This window comes from Serinus canaria, chromosome 1, assembly GCF_022539315.1.
Source record: "Serinus canaria isolate serCan28SL12 chromosome 1, serCan2020, whole genome shotgun sequence".
Taxonomy (NCBI): Eukaryota; Metazoa; Chordata; class Aves; order Passeriformes; family Fringillidae; genus Serinus; species Serinus canaria.
The window spans coordinates 20,540,719-20,554,979 of record NC_066313.1 but is presented as its reverse complement, the minus strand read 5'-3'; the positions used below and the strand labels follow the sequence as shown (position 1 = coordinate 20,554,979).

General features: G+C 40.8%; 1 protein-coding gene across 1 annotated transcript; it reads right to left on the bottom strand.

The window, feature by feature from the left end:
- Nucleotides 1-3,684: 3,684 nt before the first annotated feature.
- On the bottom strand, nt 3,685-13,447 carry SFT2D2 (SFT2 domain containing 2). The gene is made up of 8 exons (XM_009102529.4): nt 13,286-13,447; nt 12,894-12,980; nt 12,491-12,576; nt 11,314-11,395; nt 9,223-9,258; nt 8,982-9,040; nt 8,218-8,247; nt 3,685-7,574 (listed from the first exon to the last, which is right to left on the bottom strand). Exons 1-8 carry the CDS (start codon nt 13,346-13,348, stop codon nt 7,535-7,537), a joined length of 483 nt encoding a protein of 160 aa, XP_009100777.1. The 5' UTR covers nt 13,349-13,447; the 3' UTR covers nt 3,685-7,534.
- Nucleotides 13,448-14,261: the final 814 nt, after the last annotated feature.

Here is a 14,261-nt window from a genome sequence, read left to right as displayed (position 1 = left end):
TAACTTTCCTCCTGGTTTTCTCTTTCCTCTCCCTGCCAGTGACCTCAGGGGAAGGGCTCCTCACACTCTTCCCCTGCTCCAGCATAGGATTCCTCCAAAGGAAAAACATTCCTCCATTAGTCCTTCCCACAGCCTTCAGTTTTTCACATAGTGCTCTAGTATGGGTCACTTCCATGGGGTGCTATCCTTCAGGAACAGGCTGCTGCAGTGTGGGTTCTCTGCAGGGTCACAAGTCCTGCCAGCAAACCTGCTCCCATGCGGGCTCCTCTGTCCAGGAGCTTGCTCCAGCTTGGGCTTCCCACAAATCACAGCCTCCTATGGGCATCCATCTGCTCTGGTTGGTGGATCTCTGCATCCCCATGGAGCTCCATGGGCTGCAGGGGCACAGCTGCCTCACCATGGTCAGCATCACGGACTGCAGGGGAATCTCTGCTCTAGTACCTGGAGCACCTCCTGCCCCTCCTTCTCCACTGACCTTGGTGTCAGCAGAGCTTCTTCTCTCACAAATTCTTTCCCATCTCATTGGTTGCATTAGTGTAAGGGTTTTTTCTCCTCAAATACTTTACCCTAGAAGTGCGACCACTGTTGCTGGTGGGCTCAGCCTTGGCCAGCAGTGGGTTCATCTTGGCCGTGTCTCTATCACTGTATGGGAAGCTTATGGCAGCTTTCCAGAGAAGCCACCCCTGTAGCCCCTCACCAAAACATTAACAGCAAACCAAATATGTATAGCCAAGCTGGTGATAAATGTAACATTATTTGCTTTAAACAATAATTATACTTTTTTTCTAATTTGTTTTGTTTTTACTTGAAGATGTTCAGTGATGTCTTAAGACATGAATTATCAGCTAGAGGAAGAAACTATTACTGTTCCCATCTTTAAGATCAGAAAATAATTTAAAAATAAGATATTCTAAGCAAAGCTTTAAGTTCTACTTACAACAGCTCAGAATGAAAAATTCAGTGTTTATTGGGCGAACCAAACATGCACTTTTGACCTGGATGTGTAGGTTAAAGCTTTCTGCTTACAAGCTGCGATTATAACTCGGTTGAAGCAGTTGAGTCTCTCAAAAGTGATGAGCCTGACACATCTTGTTACACACAAACAGAAACTACAGGAGCACATGCCCATTTTAAAATGTTTTCTTTTCACATCACAGATTGCATCGTAGAATGGTTTGGCTTGGAAGGGACTTTGAAGATCATCTCATTCCAGCCTCCTGCCTGGTCTACCTTCCACTAGGCCAGGTTGCTCAGATCCCCATCTAGCCTGGCCTTGAATGGTTCCAGGGATGGGGCATCAAGAGTATCTCTGGGCAATCTGTTCCTGTGCCTCACTACTCGTACAGTAAAGGATTTCTTCCTAATCCTTAATCTAAACCTCCCCTCTTCCAGTATGAAGCTGTTCACCCTTGTCCTGTGTAACTACATGCCTGGTACAAAGCCCCCCTCCAGCTTTCAGTATTTCCCCAGCTTTTAGGGCATGACAGCCGCTCAGAGCTGCAATGAAATCATACTGACCAGGTGACACTTTCATTGTACCATTTTTACACTACACTCATGTTACTCCACACTTATTCCCACAGAGGTTTTGAAGCACGAATTCTTGGGAATAACTTCTCTTAGAGATGCCACAAGGGAACACAAGAGAAACTTAAAAGGGTTTCAACCAGGCTAACTTAAAATAGCAATCCCAAAGATTGGCAGCTTAGACAAGACTATTCCATCTCTAATTCACCAGCAGCTTTCTTCTGAAAACTGAGAAAACCAGAAATTTTTTCCCCTTTAGGAATCCCCAGCACTTCATGGCTGGGCAGTTCCAAGCCTGTATCCCCACACATATTGCAACCAAGGCTGAGCTCAACAGGAAAGGTATGATCAAGGGATGGAAAATAAATATCAACCCCCACCTTTGAATGGCTCACATCCATTAAATACCTTCTCTTGCAAATCAGACCTTGAGGAAGGAGAAGGGAAAGGGGCAGACATTACAGCAGCTTTTCAAGAGCCTTTTAACTGAATTTGAATACTGGTGACTTTGCAAGGTAATGGGATTCAGGGACTAGATGCTGTTGCACAACTGACAAACCCATTCAGAGCATTTCTAAAGTGCAAATTCATCAACAGAATGCAGTTTAGTGCGGCTGATCATTGTTTATGGATTTCAAATGAAGAGTTCACTTTTTTTTTTTTAAATCATTCAAGTATTAAGACCTCAGCATGACAATGAAGGGGCAAAGTTCAACAGTTTTGTTGTTATGCAGGAGGTTGAGTTAGGCAAGCAAGATACCTCTAAGCTATTAGACAGAGAAAGAATTTATTGCCCTATGGGAAATTGCAGTTGCCTTGATATGACACAGATGTATCCAGCTTTCCTGACATTCCTGGGACACTAACCTTTCCAAAAACATAATATGCAAACCCCATAGCTTCTATACTACTGAATACAAGCTACTGCTTGTATTCCAAATGCAACTTTGGAGTTTCCTGTAGGACAGAAATTTCAGTTCAGTCAGCTGTGAGACAGAGCTTGCTTAGAAGAACAATCAACAAAAACAAAGAAAGAAAAATATAATTGAAAACTTAACACAGTCTCCCACAGCACCCAAGTCTCACCACCACCCTTGCAGACAGGGAAAAAAACCCACCTGCCTGTCAGTTAGGAGACAGAGTAACATACCCTAAACAGCCTGATGGACACACAGTCTTGATATGCTGCCAAAGAATATCAAACCACAGCATAGTAGGCACACACTTAAACAGACCAGCTCTTTGAAAGCTAAGAAAAAAAAATTGCCTCTAATTATTTTTAACACAACTTCATAAATCATTGGTATTTTACTTCATTTACATTTTATTGAGTGTACATCAGCACTCAGAGCATATTTTTTTCAGAGGGGTGTTGCTTCCTGTTGTCTTTGCTAACAGAATAGCACCAGGCATTATTTCCTCTGTAGCACGGACTAAGGATAGCTTGTTGGTATATCTAGGTTGACTCTTAAGGTAAATAAATATTAAATAATAAAAAAAAAAATCCTCACCTTAACAACTCCACTCATGCCAACCAGTTGTCTAGGTGCCTGCAACTGCTGGGTGAAGCTGCTGCAAAACACTGGTGACACAAAAACTCCCCCCAGCAGTACAAGTTGTGTGCACAGGAAAGGAAGTGAGGACAGGACAATAATTTTAAAAACTAAACACACAAACAAAAGGAAACAAACTACCCACAGCAATTTCAGCATCATCTGGAGAATCAGCATCGTTTAAAAGGCCATAAGAATATTAAGAACATTAACTGTAAAAACAATTAATTTAATGCAGTGATTACTTTATTGAAGGAAATAAACAGCACTTGCAAGGGTTTCACTTCATTACAGAAAAAATTGTAAGACAGAAAAAAAAGTTTATCAAAGAAAAAATCAAACAGTGTAAATACATAGAAAAAGCACATCAGGAAACACAACCAGTAACAGTATAAAAAATTGCAGAGAATTTTTCTGAGTTTGGTTTTTATTTTACAAAACAATTCCACAGCTGGTAAAAAAATTTAGTCACATTACAGTGAGGCACATGGTTTTAAGACAATAAACCATTTGTGTGCTTTCCCTCCAAAATGGTCATCATTTGCTATGGTTGTAAACATCACTATTTAAGACAAACATGTTTAAACATCCTCCTCCATCTCAGTTTACAAATAGCACAGTGATCTCACTTTCATGAACATGATTAAGTACCGAAATGAAGGAAGAACTGTTTTTAGGAAGCTGTAGGCCCACATAGAGCCCAACACACTTTCCTTTTAAAAACATGGTTTCTGAAAAGAATTTCAACTTGTGTCAGAAAATTCTTCCTTGGTTTTCATAACAGCTCATGAACAATTACTATAAATACTAAATGAGATTAAATTGTTCGTATCATCAGTGTTGAACCATTTCAGATAGTACAAGTATTCATAATGGACTTCATCACATGAAACAGAGCAAAATGTTGAAGTAGTAAAAAAAAAATCCCATATTTCAGTGTATAGAGTCTCAGTACTTTGGGAACAGGTGACTGCCAGCCTCCCTATTTCCCTTTCTAATATAGCTGGAAAGTCAGCTGATCCAGCTATGAATCAGCTGACAAATTTCCTGCTAGAACTGTATGCTAAGGCTGCTTGGTTGAGGTTGTTATTTGTACAACAATAAGTGAAAAAAATGGGCAAATTGGTCAACAGGCTGAGCCAAATGCACTTTCTGTTATAACACCAAATCCTACTGAGATGGGCACCCAACATCAAAGAAGTTTCCTTAGGGAAGTCAGCCTTGAGTTAAGCACTGTAGGCAACTGAGCAAGGACTTTTGGAAGGAAGGAGCTTTGTGGTTCCAACCAGAAGCTCTCTCTTCACAGTAGAGCGCACACAACAAACATTCCTGCCCTCAAGGACAGTGAGATGGAAAGTTTCAGAAATTACCACCATGCTTTCTGCCAAGCAGATAACTAAAGCTGATGATACCAAAACTAAACACAAAGTAGGTTTAATGACCAAAAAAAAGATATAATGATATAATCTAATTCAGACTGAAAACTACTCAAGAAGGAATATTTATATAGTTTACTCCCCAGTTATGTAAAAATCATATAAAATAAAGTACTTCAGTAAAGGGGAAATTTCTTTTGCTGATAAACTTGTCAACAGCCTTACTACAACTATTTAAAAGTGAGTAAGAATCTAAAGAGTTTTGTTCTGGGAGAGCTATTTTAAATAAAAACTGCTTGTAGGTGAAGCAACAAACCCTGGGTATGTTTCACATATTGGTAAGAATGTGGCAAGTCTCTCCTACAGTCTGATGTCCCCAGGAACAAAATACAACACTCAGGGGCAATATAAACCCCAGTGGCACTCTTGTGATCCTTGTGCCCTTGCCATCTTCCCTTCCCGTAAGGGCACAATTACTTATACTCAATGTGCTGTGCAGTCAAATGAAGATTTGTTCTTCTCTCTTCCTGACTAAAAAGGCTGTGAAGCTGGATTTACGGTTTTAAACTGAGAGGAGAGGGGAAAAGGACAAAAATCCATTTATGTACTATCTACTGGTATTTTCATAAATTTCCTACTTCTAATTGGCTGTGTTCATAAGAGCCAGCTAAAAGGTTCTAGTTAGCTAGAACTAGTGCACATTTAAAAACTAATATTCACCATACCAAACTGTACTGTTCTTCCAGAAGAGAGTCAGGCTACCAGAATCCTGCCCAAGCTAGTCAAGGAATAAGAAAAAGGCATGTACTCCTCCTAATCTGAAGTAATCAAAAAAAGAATCCCAAAAGTCAAATTCTGTTATCATGGCTGCTGAACCTGGAATGATGATAGGAGTTAACGTAACTTAGTTGGAGAGGGGAAGGAGAAACAATGGATACTGTGCTTGTAGCTTTTTCCAGGGACATTCAGAGACGCTAAAATTAAAGGAATATTGGAATATAAAAGGCATTAGGGTTGCATTTCAATTTTCCTTATACAGAAGGAATTTTGTAAACATTATCAAAGTCCTAAGAAAGGACTGGCATAGGTCCTTTGACTGATGCAAGTTAGGTTTTGAACTTAGTCCCTGATAAAAAAAGACACACATCAGTTTAGACACTTGTCTTTGATCAGCCAGGGAAGAGAAGGATCAGTTTTCTTTAATTCCCAGTCTCTCTTGGGAATTTAACCAAATCATCCTTTCAAGAAGTAATAGTCAACACATTTATTTCAACACTAACCTGGTGCTTTTTTTACCTGGGAGGTAAAAAAAGCACCAGGACGCAGCACTTGAATCTGCATAACTGTTTCATCCCAACATCAGTGTTGTCTTTCCAAGGTGGCATTTTCCATTCAAATTCCTTTGCAACAGTAATTCTGGCACCTGGAATCCACAGAATGCTTGTCAAAATCTCTCTTTTGTACATCCACAAAGGGAATCTTAAATTTTTTTTTTTTTTTAGAGAATCCTTACAAGTGGGTGGTACTGACCTTTATAAATTATCAGAAGGACACTTAAATTTAAGATTTTGGATTAATTAATTTCTTAGTAACTTTCTGGAAGCCATAGAACTATTTGCCTTCACTGTGAGCTTATACTTCACAGCCACGTAGATCCAGATTTTTCCTGCATTAAAGTCTTTCTGGTACAAGTCAGGGATACACTTGCCATGCAAACACAATGCTCTTTAACAACCAAACTCTTAGTAGATTGAGGAAGAGATGCCTCAGTTCCCCACTTGAGTGCACTGGAAAACCATAATCTTAAACATTGGCTTCAGCAAGACAACTTGGTAAGACGAAATGGGAAAGTAGTTAAACATTATCTCACACAGCAGAAGCAGGAATCTGTACTCAGAATTACAATAACCACTGCAATGCTGTGGGAGTAAATGATTATATGTAGCTCAGAAGATGTAGAAAACAGAGTGGCCTTGGAATTTGGATACAGAACATTCAGCACTTGTTTGGAGTTGGCAGAAGGATTGTTTCACGCTTTCCTTGCTTGCACAGAATATTGTGCTTTCTCCTCCATGCAGAGAAGTTCACTGGTGTGTGCAAGAGTTTTAGCAGAAAGAAAACTGATTCCGCTTACAAAGAAACAAAAAAAAATATTGGAGTTTTAACTTATTTTCAAGTTCAGAAGCAAATGTCTTCTCCCTGACCCAGGCTGCTTAAAAACAATAGCCCACTTCTACATTATGACAGTTTGTCCTTTGAGAAAGGACATACATAAATTACTTTATTGCTTGCCTACCATGCCCTTTGCATTGCTCTTATGCTACACCTGCAGGAGAAGAGAAACACCTCACTTCATGTGAAAAATGTCAGCTTCCTACCTTGCAACCATGAGCAAGGAAAGGAACTCAGGTTCCTGGTAGCTGAAAACATCAATGGACCTTATTTTACAAGTGCTTTTCCAATAGGAACAAGATTTTTCATACTAAAATGTCCCTTTTAAGGAAAGACTATCAGTATGGACTGAGAATTAAATATTTCATTAAAGATGCAAACATTTCATGGTTAGCCCAAACTGTGTTTGGTTTTAGAATTACATCTTTTAGAAGCCTCATAAACCTAAAATCTTTCAAGAGAGACAGGAAAAGAAAGAATACCAATTCCATTATCTAAGGCAAACAGTGCAAAGATTAAGTGACATAAGGCTATTTTAAAAAATCCCAAGTTGTTTCAACTCTAGAACTGGCATAGTCCCACCAGAGTCAAGGTCTTCACTTTACAGATTTCACAAATTACTTTGAAACTTTTGCAAAACCAAATACATGAATTTATGCAAGAATCAGCATAAAAAATTGTGGACCTCTGCCCAGTTCTTCTGCCAGACTGAATGTCATTTGATCACAAGCCCCTGTCCCACAGACACCATTGCATACAAACCCAAGCAACTGCAGACACTGGGTGTAACACAAGGAGCTTCTAAAAAGCAGCTGAAAGGCAGGTGTTCAAGACAGAAGTAGGAAACTACACAGCACAGTGATGCAACACAGTTCCTATTACTCTATGAGGCATCCAGTATTCCTGTTAGGACAGACAGACTGAAACACATTTCTTCACAGCATCCCTATAGGCAGGAGAAAGAAAAAAACACATGAGAATGATAGTCGCCTGAGTTACATGATTTGACAAGAGTCATTCCAGGCTGCTATCCCACTGACACTGAGGACTGTAGAGATCAGCTGACCATGTATTAATTGCATTAACATGATTTGCATGACTACACAAATGCCTTAGAGACAAGCAGGTCTGCTCAGTGCCCACCTGCTGCAAAAGTGACACCTGCAAGGCTGCACTGAGGCAGGGCACTGCAGAAGCATGGGGCAGGAGACACAACTGTGCTCATACAGAACAGTGCTCATGGGGGAGAAAAAGACAAAAGGGACACAGAAGAATACACTTGTCTAGTAGCAGTTTGGACTAATATTCAGGCATTCCAAAGGTAAGTCTTATGCTCAGCATTTGGTCAGCAAGCTTACATATTCCTATGGGAAGCCTTCTCATTTTCTCCATTTGTGTTCTCCCTGTAGAGAAAATGCTTATTCAGATGTAACTACTGAAAATGCTTACATTTTCAGATGTAACTACTTGTATTTCCTACACCATGGAAAACCTTCTAAAGCCATGACACATGACAATGCTTCTCTAAGCTAATCTTCTGTATGATTAAACCTCAAAATGACAAAGAGTAAGACAGTAGAGAAACTTACCTTGCATATGGTATGAAGGAAATGCTGTACCTAAGAAGAAAGATTTTGAAAGTTACTTTTCATGTCAGATTTTATTAGAATCACAAATAAGAACAACCCCTCTGATATTCTAAACTGCAAGTTACATAACCAAAATGAAGCTCTGATTTTGTGAGTAACAGGAAGGAGTATCCTTGCAAGACATTTTAGCCCAGCCAGGGTATGAAACTCTAGGGCAAAACAGAGGGGGATGTTGTGAAAGCATTTTAAACACAGCTCTCCTGCATCCAGTATTCTTCATGCTCCAACACCTATAGGTAGGCAAGATAAGCGTTGAGGGCTGGCTAGGTGTCTATATCAGTTTGTGCACTCCTTTGGTGACCTTGCACAGATCATATGTTAACATGAACACTGACAGTTTGATTGGCATAACTGGGTCTCTGAATGAGACAAATTCAGGAGAGTGTAAAAGAGGAATACCAGATGGTAGGCAACAAATTGATTTAAAAGGGAAAGAAAAAAAACAAGCTCAGTTCATGCTCAGAGAAATCAAAGGAACTTCCTCTAGAAATGGAGCCCTGAGCTCTGTCTCCACAGCCTCTGTAGTGGTGTGAGAGACCAAGAAGTGAACAGGTCAGCTCCTCACTGATGCATTGTCTTGAATTTAAGGGATTGACAAGGTAAAAATTTTCCTTCCCCCAACTCAACATCAATATCCATTCACAATTCAGCTACTGGTGTCAGGTGCAACAGAAAGTGGAGTGTGTAGGGAGGAAATCACTTACCATGCCATGGCAAAAAACTGTAAGATGCAGAAAAGCAGCGCGAGTCCTGCCTTACGCCACTGGAGGGGAGAGGAGAGGGGAGAGGGAAAGAAACACAGCAGAGACAACAGTGAAAGAATCTTACTTTTAAAATATACTCCAGTTCCATTAACTCCATTTATATATACATACAGGACTCCAGTACTCCAGTTCCATTAACTCCAGTTATATATATATATATATACAGGACTCCAGTACTCACCCAGAAAGCGGAACACAGTGTTAGTATGAGGCACAACTAGAAGAAAACAAATTATTTTAACTAAAAATAGAAACAACTCTAGTTTCTATAAATATTGCAACACTGTAATGAGGTCCTTCACAGAAGCAGAAATCAATTACATCATTTCACAGTTTTATTCAATTCTGCATCATAAGAGTTCCTCATATTTTAAAGTTTGTTGTATTTAAAATGCTCTCGCTATTAGATTTCTGAAGTGAATTAAAGCAATCAGAAAATATCAGGGTGACAGAAAATGATTTTATGGCTGCAAAAGAGCGAGAGGAAGAGGTTCCTGAAGCTCTTTTGCAGGTCCCTACTCCATCCCACACACTTCTTGGTGTCACAGGCACGCAACACATTTCATCATTTTGGATAAGTAAAATTTTAAAATACTTTTCAGTTACCACTCTTAGTCTTTCTGCTTCTGTGCAGTTCCTGATGATTACATGGTTACCATAGCATTGAAGTTATGTCATTACTTAAAAGCTCACCAATTAAAACCATGCTACACTTTTAAGAACTTCGGGCTATTGCTTTGTAGCTCTCCTGAGTATGTAGTGAAGTAAGGCACAGTCATTCAAACCAGCGCTTTTTCTGTTTTCGGAGTTGCACTGTGTCTTTCTTTACTACAGGTAAAATCTTGGGGAATAGTAGGATCATCATCTGCTTTAATCCTTAGTTTTAACAGACACCTCTTATTAGTTTTCATTTTCAATTTAAGATATGACAGCTCATTTATCTATGTTAGATGCTGATAATTCATCTTCTTTCATCAGCATCTAACAGCCTATAGATACATATGCACCATTGTGCTACTAGAGATTATAATGTGCGTCCTTCTACTACAATGGAAAAAAACCAAACATATAGTACTGCATATTCACACACTAAGACATGCATTGCCAATGAAATCATCTACTTGAGCTCAACCAGTACAGACAATAAATGCAGTTCTTCCATTAGTTTTAAGGTGGTGATTTATACATTGGTCTAAATACTGCATCATACATGTAATGACTGGCTTTATCCCAGTGAACAACATTCCAGGAATTCTCCTGACTCCAGGCATTCTGAATGCATACAAAACACACACACACCCACACACACACCACACAGTAGTTTCTTGCTTGGATCTGTGAGCATACACAGTCAATTTCTCAAGCTCTGCAGCATCTCTGGATGCATAAAGAGAAACTGGGAAGTGCTGATGCAAGCAGGCACTCTGAAGACATTCAGACTGAAAATGGGAGCTTCATGCAAGTTAAACCACCTTTCAACTTTTTGACTTGCCAGGAGCAAACAGGAAAGGCACAAAGACAAAAAAAAAAAAACCCTGTGTACTTTAAAGAAGAGTCAGTCTAAAACTTATCAGCAACTTTCAGACACAGAAACACACACAACACAAGGTTTGCTATAACTTCCATCTTCTGAAAATAGTATAATCCCAAGGGTGACTCCACTGAATGCTGAATTTGCAGTTTCATTCTGTCATACAAGTTTCAAAACCTGAAGCTATCAGCCAGGTGGAAAGATCACAAATGCAAGGTTACCAAGGCACAGTTTTCCCAGCTGCTTTGCTACAAAGAGATGATTTTATCAATGTAGAAATACCTACACAGCTCCTTCAAGGCAATCAGACCCAATATAAAAAGACAAAATCATGCAAAATAAAATATCTAGCAACATCCATAGGACAACTTTAAAAAAAATTCATTTCCCATCATACACTTCTTAGAGCACACATAAATATGATGCTGTGACCTCAAGAACCCTAAAAAAGCAAATGCATGGTTCACACACACCAGCCACAGACCCTTAATGTTCATTTAGCTAAACAAGCTGGCTTCAGCTCACTTTTGCCAAACAGAGAGCTGTTTTTCTGCTGCCACACTTACCCTTCCACTCCAGATGTGCATCGTTCAACAATTTAAGAAAAGACAAAAACACGAACCAAAAAACCACCCCCAGGCAGATCCTGAGCCATAGCTGGATCCATGGATATGAAAGGACTTCACAATGAAAATTGTTGCCAGGTTTGTATGAGTTAAAAGTGACTCCTTGGATACTTACTAGCATAACAATTGTAGCAATCAAACGTGTAGGCTCAAACATCCGCTTCAATTGTTTCATTGGTCCCATAAGAAACATGGTGCTGCGAAAAACAAGTCGAGATGAACATCAACACCGAAATGAGAAAGGCAAAAGTGAAACTCGGTAAGATTAAACTGTCTGCTGCCATAGGGGCATTAGTACACTGTGTTGATATGGTAATCAGTGCAGCAAAACAAAAGAAATGGGATTATACAACGAGACAAAATCCATTTCCCCCTTTCTTTGTGCAAGGTATTTACAATTTTATTCACACTTGTTCAGTTAAAATTAACAGAAGTAGAGCAGAATTATCAAGTTAGAAGCACAGGCCAAGGTCAGCTCCAATCAGATCATCCTTGACAAATGCTTTTCTAACCTGCTTTTCAAAAATGCTATTTAAGTCTGCTTTTCAAGAAGACCATCTGCAGAGGCTCTGCATGGACTGCCAGGTAATCCAACCCAATTCCTCTACATAAAAGGCTGTTTTCATGCCTGCATCCATTCTCTGATCCCTTACCAAGTCTGCAGCCTCATTTAGGGCCCTGGTAATGGATACTGGATGCATTACACAAGGTGAAAATTTTATCTGAAGTGATATTTCTACCTCATAAACTATATTATTCTGCCCCATTAGCATATTTCTTCCAATTCTATCATTTATGCTTTCTTGCATCATGCTAAGTTTCCACAATCACAGAAACCTGGGCTTGTCACAGAGCATGCAGGGCTTTGCTTCAGGAACCTCGAAGGCCAGGAAGTCTTACTACATATGCTTGCCCTGACAGACAGACTGCCCCAAACATACTCACCAAAACAAACAGAACACTGCCACATGCAAAATGGCAAAGAATTATTTTTATCTGGAGAAGGAGGAATTAACAAATAAAAAAACCTCAATGCTTACAGCATGAGTGTGATTCCTGTTTATTGATGAGCAACTTTTACCTTGAATGCACTACTAATAACAATTAAAAAAATTAAATTTTCCTTACCATTTCAGGGCACTACTGGGTAAATGCTGTTCTGTAGAATTCAACAAGAAAATTATCTACAAAAGGAAATCTCTCGCAAATGCAACAGCTTCTACCACTCATTCACTATCATTCTGCTTTTTTTTCTCCTCTGTATTAGGGAAATTATATATAAAGATTGTTACCTCCCAATGGATGCAATATTCCCCAGGGTATAAAACACAGCAAAGAGTACCAGCCCTTTCTTTGGTATCCATAGCAGACAACTACCCTAAAAAGGAACATTTAGAGAGAGGGGGAGGGGAAATTAACAGGTTTTAAATTGAAACAAACATATATATCCAAGAAGTGTCATGTCACCAAAAGAACTGTTAGGAAAACTTCAAGTGAAACTGCAGAATTATGCATACGAAAGTAAATCGCGTTTATTGGCATTCTTGTTAAGAGTCAGTGTATTGCATCTAACTGGAACCGAGTCAAAGGTCTCCTCAGAGACTCGGAAAAATCAAGCAGCAGCACAGAGGGAGGCTGTAATTATCTGGGCTCCTGAAACTCATATACTGGGGAGATCTGGCAAAAAGTCCTTACCAAGATCGAGCACAGGCATCCGATCGCAAAACACGCAATGAAACCTTTCACTCGGGTGCCCCACCCTAAGGAAGTCGCATCGATAACCTGGAAACGAGAAAAAAAACAAAGCGCAACTTCTTTACTTATAGCTCTTGCCTCCTACCGAGCGCGAAAACTTCCTCTCAGGCGCGGCAGCGCCGTGTCCTGTTCAGGCACCCTCCCGAGCGTCCCGCGGGAAGCGGGCCACGCCGCGGCTCCGGCACCCGCGGGGGCAGTGCGGGCGGAGCCGACGCGGGACCGCCCGCCCATGCCACCGGCGCCTTCTCGGGGCGGCTGCTCCGCCACCGCGCCGAGCACGCCGGGGACGGGCGGCCCGGTCCCCCCGCCCGGCAGCGGGGCGGCAGCGCTACCTCGGGCAGGCCGCTTGGCTCCTCCGCGTCGCGGCCGCTCAGCACCCGCTTCAGCTTGTCCATGGCTCCGCACCCCGTCCACCCGGCCGGCCTGCCGTGCACTGCCCTTCCCTTCTCTCCCCAGGGACTACCAGTCCCGGCAGCCACCGCACGCACCTGCACGCCGCAGGTGGGGGAAGGCCGGCGGGGCGACGCGAAGACTGCCGGGGAATGTAGTCCAGATGTGATGGAGCCTATCTCCTCCCAGAACTTTCCAATCCATCCATTTTGCAGTAGCAAAACTTATTTTATAGTCAGGGAAGTTTCATTTTAGTTCCACGACTGTGGCTCTTCTCCCACTCACTTTATTTTCATAACGAGCCTAGCAGTCTCCTGCCAGACAAAGCTATGTGGATGCAAAGTCCTACTAGCAGCCAAAATTCAGCATCACAAGTAGTTATTTCAGTTTATTTTGCTCAGTTAAAAACAGATCTGCAAAATGTTTGGTACGTTTTATTTAGCAACATACAAGGAACAATATAAACTGCCACATAAAATTCAACACAAAACAGCCAGAGAACCATCCCGCTCCCTCCCCCACTAAAGTTATTTATTCAAAGTGGTACTTTTCTGTGGAAAAAATGTGTCAGAGCACTTGCTGTACGCCAGTTTATACCACTGCTTCTTGGTAATCTGCGTGGTGTAACAAAGTCACAAAGCGCTCCAATTTTGAATTTGTTGTAACTGTAACTTCCTAAATGTGTTCTTGTGATTTCCCCAACATGTGTCCCACTGAAATGCACAGCACCCTTTAGAACAGATGGAGAGCATGAATCTATAGTCAGGATACAAGTCAATTCCACAAAACTTCACCAACAGGTCACAAATTAGGATGTATGATGGACAAGAGAAAACACACAGTATAAGCTAATCATGCAGAGTGCCCTTTCCACTGCTCCCTCCCCACTTTGTGGTTTTCCCCCCAACACTCTATTTC